The 14,214-nt window shown below is 46.2% G+C and overlaps 1 protein-coding gene across 2 annotated transcripts in view; it reads left to right on the forward strand.

The window, feature by feature from the left end:
- The window catches only part of LOC110537574 (uncharacterized), a 79,150-nt gene that overhangs the window by 35,330 nt on the left and 29,606 nt on the right, over nucleotides 1-14,214 (forward strand). For both annotated transcript variants that reach the window (XM_036937537.2, XM_021623723.3), the window contains exons 4-8: nucleotides 1,792-5,257; nucleotides 5,385-5,429; nucleotides 6,665-6,780; nucleotides 11,231-11,390; nucleotides 11,930-12,069. In XM_036937537.2, coding sequence (XP_036793432.2) covers nucleotides 1,792-5,257; nucleotides 5,385-5,429; nucleotides 6,665-6,780; nucleotides 11,231-11,390; nucleotides 11,930-12,069 — 3,927 coding nt within the window. The remainder of the gene's footprint in view (nucleotides 1-1,791; nucleotides 5,258-5,384; nucleotides 5,430-6,664; nucleotides 6,781-11,230; nucleotides 11,391-11,929; nucleotides 12,070-14,214) is intronic.

The raw sequence follows: 14,214 nt of genomic DNA on the forward strand, positions 1-14,214 counted from the left end.
CACACACACACTGTCGTCAAACTGATTCATACAGCACAGCATGTAGAGGGGAAATGTTTGTAATGATTCGTCCCTGTGCGTCCGAGATGCTGGCAGGGCAGGAAGAGCATCACTGGTTGGAATGGTTTCAGCCATTTGGCTGGGGAGCAGGAAGTGTGAGCATGACTCATTTGCACGAATGAGCCAGCCTGGTTTCCCTTCTCGACACTGACTAGCGATTCGATATCCCTCTGCACTCTACAGACCACAGATCCATTTCAACATGAAGTCGCACAGTCATTGGAAAACGTGTTGCAGTCTAGTGGCTTGAGCGGTTCACTCCCTTTAACAAGTGTGACAACTGTCATTTTCCGAAAAGAAAAGTAAATGTACATGGTAGAATCTTACATGAAATATAATGCTGGTCAAATAAAGACCGAGTCCTGTTTTTGTCCCAAAGTATCCACTCCTCCCATGCCACACACCTCATCCTACACACTGTGACTTAACACAACGTCTAGAAGAGTAATCTATCTGGGCTCCTGTCTATGATGCGTCAAACAAAGCCACAGTTTGTACACGGTGTCCTGTGGAGAGCTGTCACGATACACTGCTGCCCCTGGGGCCTTGGAGCCTGAAAGCTGACAGCCATCAAGACAACGCTACAGACAAACAATCAGCTTCTCATCAATGTACTGTATTTATAGTCCTCTTGAGAATCCAATCAGACCTTGTTGTTGTTATACCAAAGGCTTTTTTTGAGCTGGAGAAGAACTGATAGTGAAGAATAGAGCTACAAGGAAATATCTATAAATAAGTATCTATAAATAATAATATATTTATTTGAACTCGCTGCAATGGGGTTTCTTATTTTCATTCTGCAGAAGGACCCACTGAAGTGATTTATTGTGACAAGATCTTTGCGGCCATAAACCTCATTCATTTTTTATTAGTGGCAGGGGTAACATCATGAGAACATGACTCAAATCAACCAGAATCACCTCATCACCTCATGACTCAGGCTGACTCATCCAATAAGTTGAACTCTAAAACGTAGTACCAGCCTGCTGTTTTTTGTTGACATTGATTATTTAGTTAATCTCAGATACATTTTGTATTATCCAAGCCACTGTCACTCCTTATGAGATGACTAGTTTACTTTGTGGGAGATAACTACTGGGGAGATAGATGCAGTTTTCTTCTCACACCAACACAGGCAGCAATCAATTTTTTTTTTAAACAAAGCCAAGCGCTCATGTTGGTGTATCAGTTGAACACCATCTGGGGCGAGTTGGGGTGAGGACCAGATGTGAGCTACTTTGTACTAAATAGGGTGGGGAGCTCATTGTAAAGGCTGTAATTATTTGATGTGTGTTTCCAGGCAGGGAAGCTAATTGAAAACACTGAGCACAATTGTGTTTGGAAGGTAAAAGCCTTGAAAAATGCCTTTTCCCCCTGAACATCATTTATTATATTTTTTGAAGCATTGTACTATTTGATTTCTCATCAAGCCCTTTGAAGGATTAAGATGGAGGAGGTGAAGGGAACAGAAAAGGTGCTGGTTGTGGGGGTGCCAAAGCTGGTATATCTATGCATTGCTCTGGGGCATGCCGTATCTTTGTCCAGTAGCTCTCAATTAATATTTGATGAGGATGTTCTTGAACTGCTGTATGAGTGGCTGCTTTTTACACAACACTGCTTATATGCATGAATCACCCAACCCCACCCCTCCTCACCCACAGCAGCACTGGGTGATATGTGTGTCCTTGTCTGTATTGTTATGCACCTTGTTTCTCTGTGCATTATGAATAGAGCCTTGGAGGAGACGCAGACGGAAGGCCACAGGGAAGGATGCGGAGAGGGCGAAGCAGCGGCAGACAGCGGCCCGTTGAGCGAAGGTGAGGCGGAGGTGGACGAGCAGCATCAGCGGCGGCTGGCCCTGGCCTGTCTGCCTGTGGTGACGTACGGGACGTACCGTGGCCAGAGAGAGAGACGCAGGATGATGCAGAGGCACCAGGTGCAGGTGGACTTCCCCATCTCAGAGGGGGATGAGGCCCTGCATGAGAGGGGTTCAACCTCAGGGGGGGAGGGCAGCCCCTTGGTTGGGGTGACACCCTCCACTTTAGAACTCACTATTTCAAAGCAGAGTGACATTCAGACCATATCGACCAATCAGATTAGAGCTCCAACCTCAGAGACCAATGAGAGAGGAGCTTGGACTTCCGAAACAGACTCTGCTGTTTTGGGTCCAACTGGACTTGGCTCTAGTCACATTCCACTAACAATGCAGACAGCAGAAAGGGCTGGGAGTCAAAGTGCCTTCCCTTTACACAGGGAGGCAGGCCTGCCTACTGTAGGAGCCCAGGCCAAGGACTTTCTCTCTGGGGCTGGCTCAGTCACAGGCACCCCTCCCCCTCCCGCACCCACAGAGGACTTTGTTGATGCCGGGATGAGTACAGCAGGCAGTGAGACCCACAGTGGGGAGCAGAGCCCGCGGGATAGAATCACTCATGCAGAGATGGCCAGCGAGGATACACACAGGGACACAGACAGGGACAGAGACACAGAGCTGAGTGAGCAGACAGAAACCTTATCTGCACACTGTGTCCAGACTGGGTCACCTTCAGTAGCTGCTGCGTGGCTCAGCGAGCCGCCAGGCACCGGGGGGACTGCGCAGCACACTCATCTGCCTGCTGCTGTTTCCGATGTCGATGGAAGCCAGCTGGCTCCGCAACCCATTTCACTGTCCGCCTCGCTTGCATCAGCGGACGAAAGCCAGGGACCCATGCCAGCAACTAGACACTCCAATTCTGGGGACACATTGGATTCAGGCACTGGTGCTAGACTGGACTGCTTTGAGTCAGGGGAGGAGGAGGGGGACGTTGGTCCTTCAGACGATCTGTTTGGCCAGGCTCTTCATTTGGAGTCTAAAATGATGGTGGATAACATTGTGAGGAATGCTCTAGCGGCCCTGGAGAGAATAGAATCCTCTGAGTTGGAGGGGGATGAAGCGTTCCAGAAGGCCAGTGAGGAGATTTACCTGGTCCTACCCGCAGGACGAGAGGAGGAGGGCATGGAGCAGTCCTTTGAGACGGATAAGCTCCTGGAGGTAAGGCCTTCAGTGAGGGGTGATGACAAACACCCCTCAGCCTTCCCAGCAGAACAGACCCTCTCGTTGAACCCTAACCCTCTGGCGGAGGGCCCCAGGTCTACCCCCTCCTCGGGGTACGAGTCTATCGCAGGCTCGGACACTGACATCAGGAGCAGCCCTGGGCCGGCCTGTGAGAGCAGTGCACCCACCATCTGTGTCTCAGACCACAGGCAGGGAGAACACTGTGCCGAGGGGACCCCAGGCACCGGTCACCAGTTAAAGGTCAAAGGTCAACAGCTAATGGATGCTAATGCTAATGAGCATCCACAAGGGGAAGAGGATTCCCAGCCAAACGGTGCTATCACATCTGAATACAGTGGCAATAAGCACCAGGGAGATGTGTTGCCTCGCTTGAGTGGTGGAGTGTCCCATGAGAAACCAGGTATCCATGGTGATGGTGGGGATATTATTCAAATAACGAGAGCGAGTCATGAGTATGAGTCTGTCTCAGGGAAAACAAATGAAAACAAAGATCAGGTGCTCGGCACTTCAGGGGACAATGGTTGTAACGCGGTGCTAGGCGTTAAAGAAACACAGGTAGGAGACAGAGTAGTCCACGTAGCCAAAGATGATATCGAAAGCAATAGACATAGTCCTAAACAAGATGGTAAGGCTCAATATGGTCCTGTTTCTGTGTCCAATAACTCTGAAAGTCCTAATAAGCTCAACAGCAGTCTGAATGACAATACTTCCTTCAAAAACCAAACAGCATTTCCTGAGACTGATCTGCTTAGGAAAGGTTCCAAACCTGAAGCTAAGGGCAATTCTGAGACAGACCTTATGTCAGTCAGACCAAAACACGCCCAAAACTCCCTACAACCATCTCAAGTCAGACATGCTAAAGGGTTGAGGCCTATTGCCTGTATAACTCTTCATGATGAAGACCAAGAGAGCGGTCCTGAAATAACGCTGAATGTTCCTCAGACTGAGACCAATGGGTCGAATGGCACTATGGTCAGTGGGGATCAAGGCTTTGTCCTGGTTGAGACTTACTTAGCCTCTGTAGTCTCAGAGGGCTCTGACTCTGGAGGTGAGGAGGATGGGGCCGACAGCAGACCCACAGGCACCATCTGCATGGACCCTTCTTCCTCAAGGAGACTCCCCAAGGACCTGAGCACCTCAGAGGGCCTTGTGTCTAATTCAGCCCCTGGCTCCGGTAACGAGGACATGCCACAGAGGAGCTCGGTGAGAGCGTATCGCTGCGATGTCTCTCCGCAACAGCAGAGTCAGGACTCAGAGACACCAGGACACAGTGGTGCAGGTTCAGCAGCTGCAGCTATGGCAGGGTTTCACCAGGACCTGAGCAGCAGGCTAGCTGGGCTCCATGCTACAGGGGCTACGGGAGGCCGGCGAGCCCCAGCCCTGGAACCTCTCCTCCCCCTCCTCCCAGTCCCCCAGCTTGCCTTCCATGACATGGAGGTGAGCGGTTTTTCCATTATCGACGAGGAAGAGGAGACTGATGCCGTGTTTGTCAATGACACAGGCCCCATGCTGAGCCCCACGGCGCGGCGGGCCAAGGCCTATCCCTTCTCTCTGTCGCCCATCGTGGAGGAAGACAGTCTCCGCAGCGAGGAAATGGTGGAGGGGGGCCTGTCGCGGGATGACAGGGGACTCATGGTGCCACCAGCCACAGAGGAGCTGAGGAGTCTGAGCGGAGGTGTGGGGATGGAGCAGCTGGCCTCGTCCTCCTCTCTGTCCATCCTGTCCCTGCTGCAGTCGGTCAGCGAGCGCCTGCAGTCCAGTGGCTACTCCGACACGGATGCAGACTTAGAGGAGCCCTTCATCCCTCCTCTACGGCGGCCCCTATGGGACTTCTTTAACAGTGGCCAGGCGGAGGGTGAGGAGGGGGATGACCAGGGAATGGATGGAGACCAAAGTAGCAAGCCGGAGGACCCAGGCTCTCTGACACTTCCTACTGATCCATTTACTATGGGACCTCGAGAAGGGTATCCAACGGAGGACATGAACAATCTGCCCACCCAAAAGCCTGCAGATTCGCCCATGAATCAGTATTTGAAATCAGCGCAGCCAGTGTTGCCAGAGCCTGATGATGACAACAGTGAACATCATGCCAAACTCATTCCGCGCCTCAGTGATAATAAGTGTCCATCCACAGCAACCGACATGGTAGGTTCAACAGCGACTGACATTTCTATTCAACAATGTTTTATGAAAAGCTCATTATGCAGCCTGACATTAAGAACATTAAGAAGTAATATATGCTAATATTTGACTCCTGTTTACATCATTTTAGGGGGGAAATTGGAGTTGTGGAAAGGTCATCCCAAGGCCTACTCTGGTGAGTTTCCATCTTTTACATGACTAGTACTTTCTCACTGTCACGCTCATTTCTGATCGCATCTTAATGACTGTCTTATTGTTTGAGGCAGTCTGCCTCCTAATCACTGTGCTGAATAGATTGGTGATGCCAGACTGCCTTTGAGCTGGACAGAACATTTCTCTTCTATTAGCTAATGATACCTCAGGCTATAGAAAGTAGGGCAGCAGCTCTTCTTTTTTTTCTTCGTTTAATCTCTTCCTAAGGCCTGTCATAAATGGAAATGAGATCTCAATTATGCAACTGCCTATTCATTGCTGTAAAACGCTATCCCATTTACTGATGCGGGCTGTAGTTTCTCAGGATCTGTACAAAAGGAGTGAGGATCTCGTCAATAGCACTCTAATGACAAGTAAAAACCACCTGCAATGCCAGTCTGCATTCCTGTGGTCTAGCACTGTATATGTGGATTGTTTCATCCAAATAAAACAAATGAGGAATGGGTTTCCCCCACAAAACAACTTGTATGCAGTTTTACATAGATTGTGAAGTTTATAGGCTCACAACACAGGCAGTGAACAAAGCACTGGGTGCCAAGGATTTTGTCTGCATTGTTGTTTCACACAATCACTAATGGAAGTGCCTTGCAACCACACAACCAACCTTTTCTGTTCTGTTATCCGTGGTGAGAAAGTATTTGTTTTTAAGGATGAAACAAAGGGAGCAAACTATCAAGACTTGAAGCAAACTATCAAAGAAGCCGTATTAAATCGGGCAGAGTCTTGTAGGCTGGTACGATTAACGGATGAAGAAACACAGCGTGTTAATTCTAGAAGAGGCAGTGTTTTATAACGACTGCTTGAGGTAGCTCGTGGGCTGGTTGGGGGATTAAGGGCCTCTCTCCCTTTTCCTCATCAGAACTAAGTCTAGTGGTGTCAGGCGTAGTCACTCAGCACCGGGCTCCATTCTGGAAACCTTTCCCCTCAAGCTTTTGAAACCTGACTGTGTTGACACGCACCCAGCTTATCATGAAAACAACACCAACACCGCCACAGTTCAGTTGTCACTCGAAGATGATAAAACTTTAAAAAAGCATGACTTTGAATTATTGTTTGTTTCCCCTGTATTGAGTCAATAAGTCAAACTCTGTTTAAAGATAATTTGCGGAGGTTGACTGTCAGACTGCGTCTATTTTACAATACAGCCCACGTGTTGCTCTCTACATTTTCCGAATTACTTCCTCTCTGTTTCTTCAGATGAACATCTTTGATGGTGTGACATTCTCTGGGGAGAGGCGGACTATCCACGCAGACCAGGAGGATTGTGGGATGGTATTTCCACAGGGTGCCTCTGTGCGAGTCTTGGGAGGATGGTAAGAGGACCTTTAGAGCAAGTGGACTTCTTTTTAAGGTTGCTCACTCCTAAAACAGGAAGGATGCTCTTTCTGAAGTTGTATATACATCTTTGAATGACCAACATTCTAGGCTTCCAGAAGTGTCTCTGTCGGATCAAGGCCTAGAGTGTGGTGAAGCAGGTAGTTGAAAATCTGTCAAACTTGTATAAGTCTCCTGTAAAATAGCCCACCTGGTTCAGAAGGAGCCAGCCCTTCATCCTCTGCTTTGGACTAATACCCCTGTCTCATCCATTCCCTACCTGACTCATGCACGCTCACTGAAAAATAGCCTTATTATTACTGAACATGAGGCTTAGGAAGTGTAGCTTATGTCAAATCAGAACATTTAGTTTAAATCGTGATTGATTCCTCTGAGCCCCCATATGTTCCTTCCCACTGTGTGTGTGTGTGTGTGTGTGTGTGTGTGGGGGGGGGGTAAATCTCCTGGGCTGGTGGTGACAGACGGTGATTGGGTAATTTATCGCTTTTCGCTCCCATTGATAGACCTGTCTGTTGATTAATCTGCCCTCGCAAGACCTTCTTTTAATGTGACACATGTTCCATCATCAAGCCACAAGCCAATCGCATTGTGAGGCGGCACTGTTAATCATGAGGGTTGCGTACTAAGCCACACAAACACTGCCGTCACTGCACTGGTGCGGTGGTGCGCCGATGCTAAATTTAATATAGGAAAAACACTGTACATTGATGTACTATCAGCTCCATATTATCTTACTACTGCAGTTGGAAAAAGACGGCGCTTCCATTTATATTTCATGATGGAAAAGCTAAAAAGCATTCCTATACAGTGCCTTCGGAAAGTATTCAGACCCCTTGACTTTTTCCACAGTTTGTTATGTTACAGCCTTATTCTAAAATTGATGAGGGGAAAAAGCCATTTAATCAATCTACACATAATACCCCATAATGACTAAGCAAAAACTGTTTTTTTAAAGACATTTTTGCAAATGTATTACCAATAAAAAACAAATATTACATTTGCATAGGTATTCAGACCCTTTACTCAGTACTTTGTTGAAGCACCTTTGGCAGCGATTACAGCATTGAGTCTTCTTGGGTATGATGCTACAAGCTTGGCACGCCTGTATTTGTGGAGTTTCTCCCATTCTTCTCTGCAGATCTTCTCAAACTCTGTCAGGTTGGGCCTCCCGGGTGGCGCAGTGGTTAAGGGCGCTGTACTGCAGCGCCAGCTGTGCCACCAGAGACTCTGGGTTTGCGCCCAGGCTCTGACATAACTGGCCGTGCCCGGGAGGTCCGTGGGGCGACGCACAATTGGCCTAGCGTCGTCCGGGTTAGGGAGGGGTTGGCAAACTCCAAGTGGGCTGTCTCATCGCGCACCAGCAACTCCTGTGGTGGGCCGGGCGCAGTGTGCGCTAACCAAGGTTGCCAGGTGCACAGTGTTTCCTCCGACACATTGGTGCGCGCTGTGTTAAGAAGCAGTGCGGCTTGGTTGGGTTGTGTATCGGAGGACGCATGACTTTCAACCTTCGTCTCTCCCGAGCCCGTACGGGAGTTGTAGCGATGAGACAAGCTAGTAGCTACTAAACAATTGGATACCACGAAATTGGGGAGATAACGGGGTAAAATGTAAAAAAAATAAAAAATTAAAAAACTCTGTCAGGTTGGATGGGGAGTGTTGCTGCACAGCTATTTTCAGGTCTCTCCAGAGATGTTCGATCGGGTTCAAGTCTGGACTCTGGCTAGGCCAGGTCATTGTCCTGTTGGAAGGTGAACCTTCTCCCCAGTCTGAGTGCTCTGGTTTTCATGTTCATTCATCTTTCCCTCGATCCTGACTAGTCTTCCAGGTCCTGCTGCTGAAAAACATCCTCACAGCGTGATGCTGCCACCACCATGCTTCACCGTAGGGATGGTGCCAGGTTTCCTCCAGACGTGACACTTGGCATTCAGGCCAAAGAGTTAAATCTTGGTTTCATCAGACCAGAGAATCTTGAGAGTATTTTGGCAAACTCCAAGTGGGCTGTCATGGGCCTTTTACTGAGGAGTGGCTTCCGCCTAGGCACTCTACCATAAAGGCCTGATTGGTGGAGTGCTGCAGAGATGGTGGTTCTTCTGGAAGTTTCTCCCAACTCCACAGAGGAACTCTAGAGCTCAGAGTGACCATCGAGTTCTTGGTCACCTCCCAGACCAGCTTAGGAAGATCCTCGGCGGTTCCCAACTTCTTTCATTTGAGAATGATAGAGGCCACTGTGTTCTAGGGGACCTTCAATTCTGCAGAAATGTTTTGGTACCCATCCCCAGATTTATGCCTCGGCACAATTCCGTCTCGGAGCTCTACGGACAATTCCTTCAACCTCATGGCTTGGTTTTTGCTCTGAGATGCACTGTCAACTGTGGGACCTTATATAGACAGATGTGTGCCTTTCCAAATCATATCCAATCAATTTAATTTACCACAGTTGAACTCCAATCAAGTTGTAGAAACATCTCAAATATGATCAATGGAAAATGGGAGCTCAATTTCGAGTCTCATAGCAAAGGGTATGAACACTTATTTAAGTAAGGTATTTCTGCTTATACATTTTAATTACAAAAAAAATAAAGTTTTCACTTTGACTTTATGGGGTATTGTGTGTAGTAGATTGCTGAGGATGTTTTTTTTTTTTAATGTAATCCATTTTAGGATAAGGCTGTAACATGACAAGATGTGGAAAAAGTAAAAGGGTCTGAATACTTTCCGAAGGCACTGTATACTAGAAATAAGTTTAGTTGTTAATATTCATATCATGCTGCGCTAGGTTTAACTAATGCACATGACAGTATGTCTCTGTGCCTCTCTGCCAGAGGCAGAGCAGGTTTACATACAGAGAAGCCTGGTAGATGTGTGCTATGCTGTAAGACTGCTCTCATATTTAATGGATGCAGAACGAGAAACCTTCAGTCTCGCAAACATGTTCTGCCGCCGTGTGCTTTTTGTCAAACGACTCACGCAAAGGCAGGCTCTGCGCGCCATCACTAGTGAAAGTTTGGTGCCTTACGCAACATCTCATGCGTAATGGATGGGCCCACCTTCCATTTGTGTACCAGTACGTTGGCTCAGCCACCCTTTCCCTAGTCCTGTTGTATTATTTACACCAAACCGTCATTCCCGAACATAAAGTGGGAAAGGCAAAGCAGCTTTCAGACCATGTGAGTGGGAGCTCTCTCCCCTGTCCACAAGAGTGGTGGAGAGAAAGAAAGCGAGTCACGTTGCCGCTTCGTTGTTGTGCTTGTGTGTGTTCTTCCCCCATCCACTTCTCAGGTTAACCAACCGACTGGCGCCCCATTGTTCCCTCTACAGTCCACAGAGGAAGTAATGTGTATGACCGCTTCGTCCTTCCCCAACTAGTTTTGCTTTGCAGTACAAGAACTACTTTACAGGTTGACTTATTCAAGTTCAACAGATTTTCAACTACCTGACTCAGCAAACTCCTAGTCGTTCTGACAGAACCCCTTCTGGACACCCAGATTGTTGGTCATTCAAAGTTTTGAATTCAGTTCAAGTTCATCAGTGAAGGCATGAGCCACATGGTTTCTCCTACATGCTAGTTATGAGGGATTTGACTTTCTCGTGAGATGCTTCCTCCATGGTCTTCAACCCAGCAGCCTATCCTATCAGGAGCTATTGATCTCTGTCTCTCATGGTGGATGTATAATCAGTGAAAGCAGCCTAAGCCTTTTAGGAGAACCCTGACTGTCTGTCTGAGTCAATATAGACAGATTCCTACCGCTTCAAAGCAGTTCCTGACCATCCACATAGATTATTTATGGAAGGGGACAATGATTAACATGGGGAAAAGTCCCTGAAAATACTTGTTTATGGGCTACTGGCGACACAAACACACACACACACAATAGTGTTGTTTACACTGCACACATCACACCGCTGTGTTATTTTCAGAATCCACAATATTTGTTGACTTGGAAAGTTTAACCCCAGATAAAAGGCAGTGTTCTGGTCAAGTCTCAGCAGGGATATTGAACTATTGAAGGACTCTGCTTAGTTTCCCCATGCCCCCTACTGTGAGCTGTGGGCCTGTCGTTCAGGGGCATGAGTAAGCAGCTTTTAATATTTCAACAGAAGAAAAAAAACATTTGTGATTGCCAGATTGATTTCCATTACTGTCAGCACAGTGCTGTAATATTCTCTTCGACGTGTAACGTTAATCACCAGCTGTTGTTGTGTTGGGTGTGTGTCTGTACTGGTAGGGTGTGAAGGGGGATCTTTGAATTATAGGTCCTGTCACCAAGGTTTCCATGGCAATGCCCCTGCTCTGTTTGTGTGTGCTCTGTGCGATCAGTTGGTGGCTGGCGTCTCTTTTTGTGCTTAGTGGGTGAGAGAGAGAGAGAGAGAGAGTGTGTGTGTGTGAGAGATTGAAGTGGGTGCTCACACAGTGTGTGTGTGTCGTAGCTGGCTTCTGTACCTGGAGCCGGGGTTCCAGGGCCCCTGGGTGCTACTGGAGGAAGGGGAGACGGTACTGAGCCACCAACTGGGCCAGCAGCAGGCCAGCCAGGGGATAAAGAACAAGGCCACCAGCATCACCATTGGCTCCATCAGAAGACTAGTGAAGGTGAGTATATTTATTACCATTAAATTACAGTGTCAAGTGCCATTAGTGATTTCCCTCCAACATTTCTATTGGGAGACAATGGTTCCATTATTTACATCTCCCAGTAGCCTCCGGTCTCAGTCAATCATAAATTGTATTAATTAATCCTCCATCTAAATGGCATGGCTTGAATAGGATTTTGTAGTTTTCAACTAACCTGTCACTGTTACAAATAGAAGAGAGACCAGTTGTAAAGTGAACAGTGTAGCCAAGCTGTAGTCTCAAAGGATACAACAGGGGGGAAATGCCGAAAAGCACAGAGCTGGAAGGACACTGAAGCTTTGGTAGAGGGCCAGGGTCTCTCTGTCTATCCCTCCTTCTTTCATTCTCTCCTCTATTTCTCTGACTTTCTCTCTCACTCTCTTTCTTCCTCTCTATCTTCCCCTCTCTCAGCCTTAGGCATTATAGTGGGGCCTGATAGAGTAGGATCGATAGAGTGGTGTGTGGAGGAATGTCTCCACATGTTGAGGGAATGCTGTTTTGTCTCTCTCACCGTTCAGGATGACAGCACTCCAGAAATTCATCTGCTTCCGATCGGAGCGCCAGGAGGAGCCACGGAGCATCTCCACTCGAAAGCGGACATCTTGGGAACACGTGGTGGACCTATCCACCTGTCAAACCTGACTGTCAAGTCTGGCTGGTGAGGAGCCCTATCCTATTCCTAGCCTGTTAGTGGTATCTGTAACTGTGTAGAGGAACTCACTGCCATTGTGTGAGAGAGAGCTTCAGTAGCTACAGGCTATATAGACTCAAATAGGAAGCGCCATCATTGCTAAAACAACGGGGGAAATTACTCATTGAGAAGACGTGTCCTTGCCAACCGGCGTCTATATTGTTTCTACTGAATTTGGGTGGATTGTTCTCTGCTAGCATGCACCTGCTAGGAAAGTCAATTTCCTGCTCAAAGTGTTTATAAAGCACAAACATGGGGTATTACAGGAATGTTTAAGAGAATAGGGTGCTATTATAGAAGTATAAGTGACGCCCTGTCCAGTTCAGGAATGAACACTTAGAAATTGAAGTTTTCGCATGACCCACTTCAGGGTGGAGGTAGTGAGGTAGCCTAGTTATTGAGGTAATTCCTCAATAAAGACTCTGTAAAACTTCACAAACACACCCGCATTTACGGTAGAAGAAAGGCACATTTAGGATCGGAATATGACTGTGATAGTATGATGCAGCAGCCTCTGATAATTCTGACTGATTGATGAACCAACAACAGCAAACATGAAATGTTTTGGAAGCATGCCAGGATTTACTCCAGGATATTAGCCGTTTTACACGATTATGCGCCTTTGTCAACATTGTCTGGTGTCCATTAAAATAGTTATATATTGTTCAACTACCACCTACTGCACGGTCTGCATTGAAGCAGATTGAAATATTACAAGGTTACAAGGCATCTTGGTTGTTCCATATCAACAGATTTTCAATACAATATTTTTCCTCTCACAGAGAAGATAAAGTGGTTTCTATTGTAGTGGAGATTAGTAACACTGACTGTATGACTTTTGTTGTTTCTTTTAATTATGTTATTTTCAATTTGAAATATATCACAGTCACCAACAACAACAACATACCACACACACAATCACCATAACACAATACAACATATGCACAAAGCACACAAAAAATAGCAACAACAATGTCGAGGTCTTCTAAAAAATCATGTTACAATAAGCAGATTTTTAAAAATGTCACTGAATTCTACTAGTCTACTCTTTTTACAATTCTATTTTTTTTACTTGTATTTTTTAAAATGAGTTTTTTTAGTTTTCCTGGCAAATAATGAAGCATCTTCCAGGAAAATAAGAGTGAAAATGTACTGTATACAATGCATTCGGAAAGTATTCAGACCCCTTGACTTTTTCTACATTTTGTTCAGTTGCAGCCTTATTCTGAAATGCATTAAATAATTGTTTTCCCCTCACCAATCTACACACAATACCCCATAATGACAAAGCAAAAACAGGTTTTTATATATTTTTGCAAATGTATTACAAATAAATAACTGAAATATCACTTTTACATAATTATTCAGACCCTTTAATCAGTACTTTGTTGAAGCACCTTTGGCAGCAATTACAGCCTTGAGTCTTCTTGGATATGACGCTACAATCTTGGCACACCTGTATTTGGGGAGTTTCTCCCATTCTTCTCTGCAGATCCTCTCAAGCTCTCTCAGGGTGGATGAGGACCTTCACTGCACAGCTATTTTCAGGTTTCTCCAGAGATGTTAGATTGGGTTCAAGTCCGGGCTCTGGCTGGGACACTCAAGGACATGCAGAGACTTGTCCTGCAGCCACTCTTGCGTTGTCTTGGCTGTGTGCTGTTATGACATGACTATCATTAATGTGATGACTGTTTCATCAAATCAATTAACTATGTTTAGTTATTACGTGATTAAATTAATAATGTAACAATTAACTCATTAGCAACCTTGGGGCACCAAGGAAAAAGTTATTTAAACGAGTTACTATCTCCCGACTTAAACTCTAAAAATATAAATATCTCTTATCTCTCAATAACAGTCGATTGTTAATTATTATTACCTCATATCAGTCTCATTCTGACGTCGTTGACCTCGTAAATCTGCACGAACCCTAGTCTAAATGATGATTCAGCGATACACAAATCGGCTTAATAATTTATTTACTTACTAACTAAATAATCACACAGAAATACATAAACACACACACAGTATAGGTTGAATTGATTACTAACATAATGCTTGTTACACAATGGAAAGGGGTGGGGAAAGAAAGAGCGGGAGAGACACAGAGGG

This window comes from Oncorhynchus mykiss, chromosome 12 (genome assembly GCF_057628025.1).
Source record: "Oncorhynchus mykiss isolate SJ-2025 chromosome 12, ASM5762802v1, whole genome shotgun sequence".
Taxonomy (NCBI): domain Eukaryota; kingdom Metazoa; phylum Chordata; class Actinopteri; order Salmoniformes; family Salmonidae; genus Oncorhynchus; species Oncorhynchus mykiss.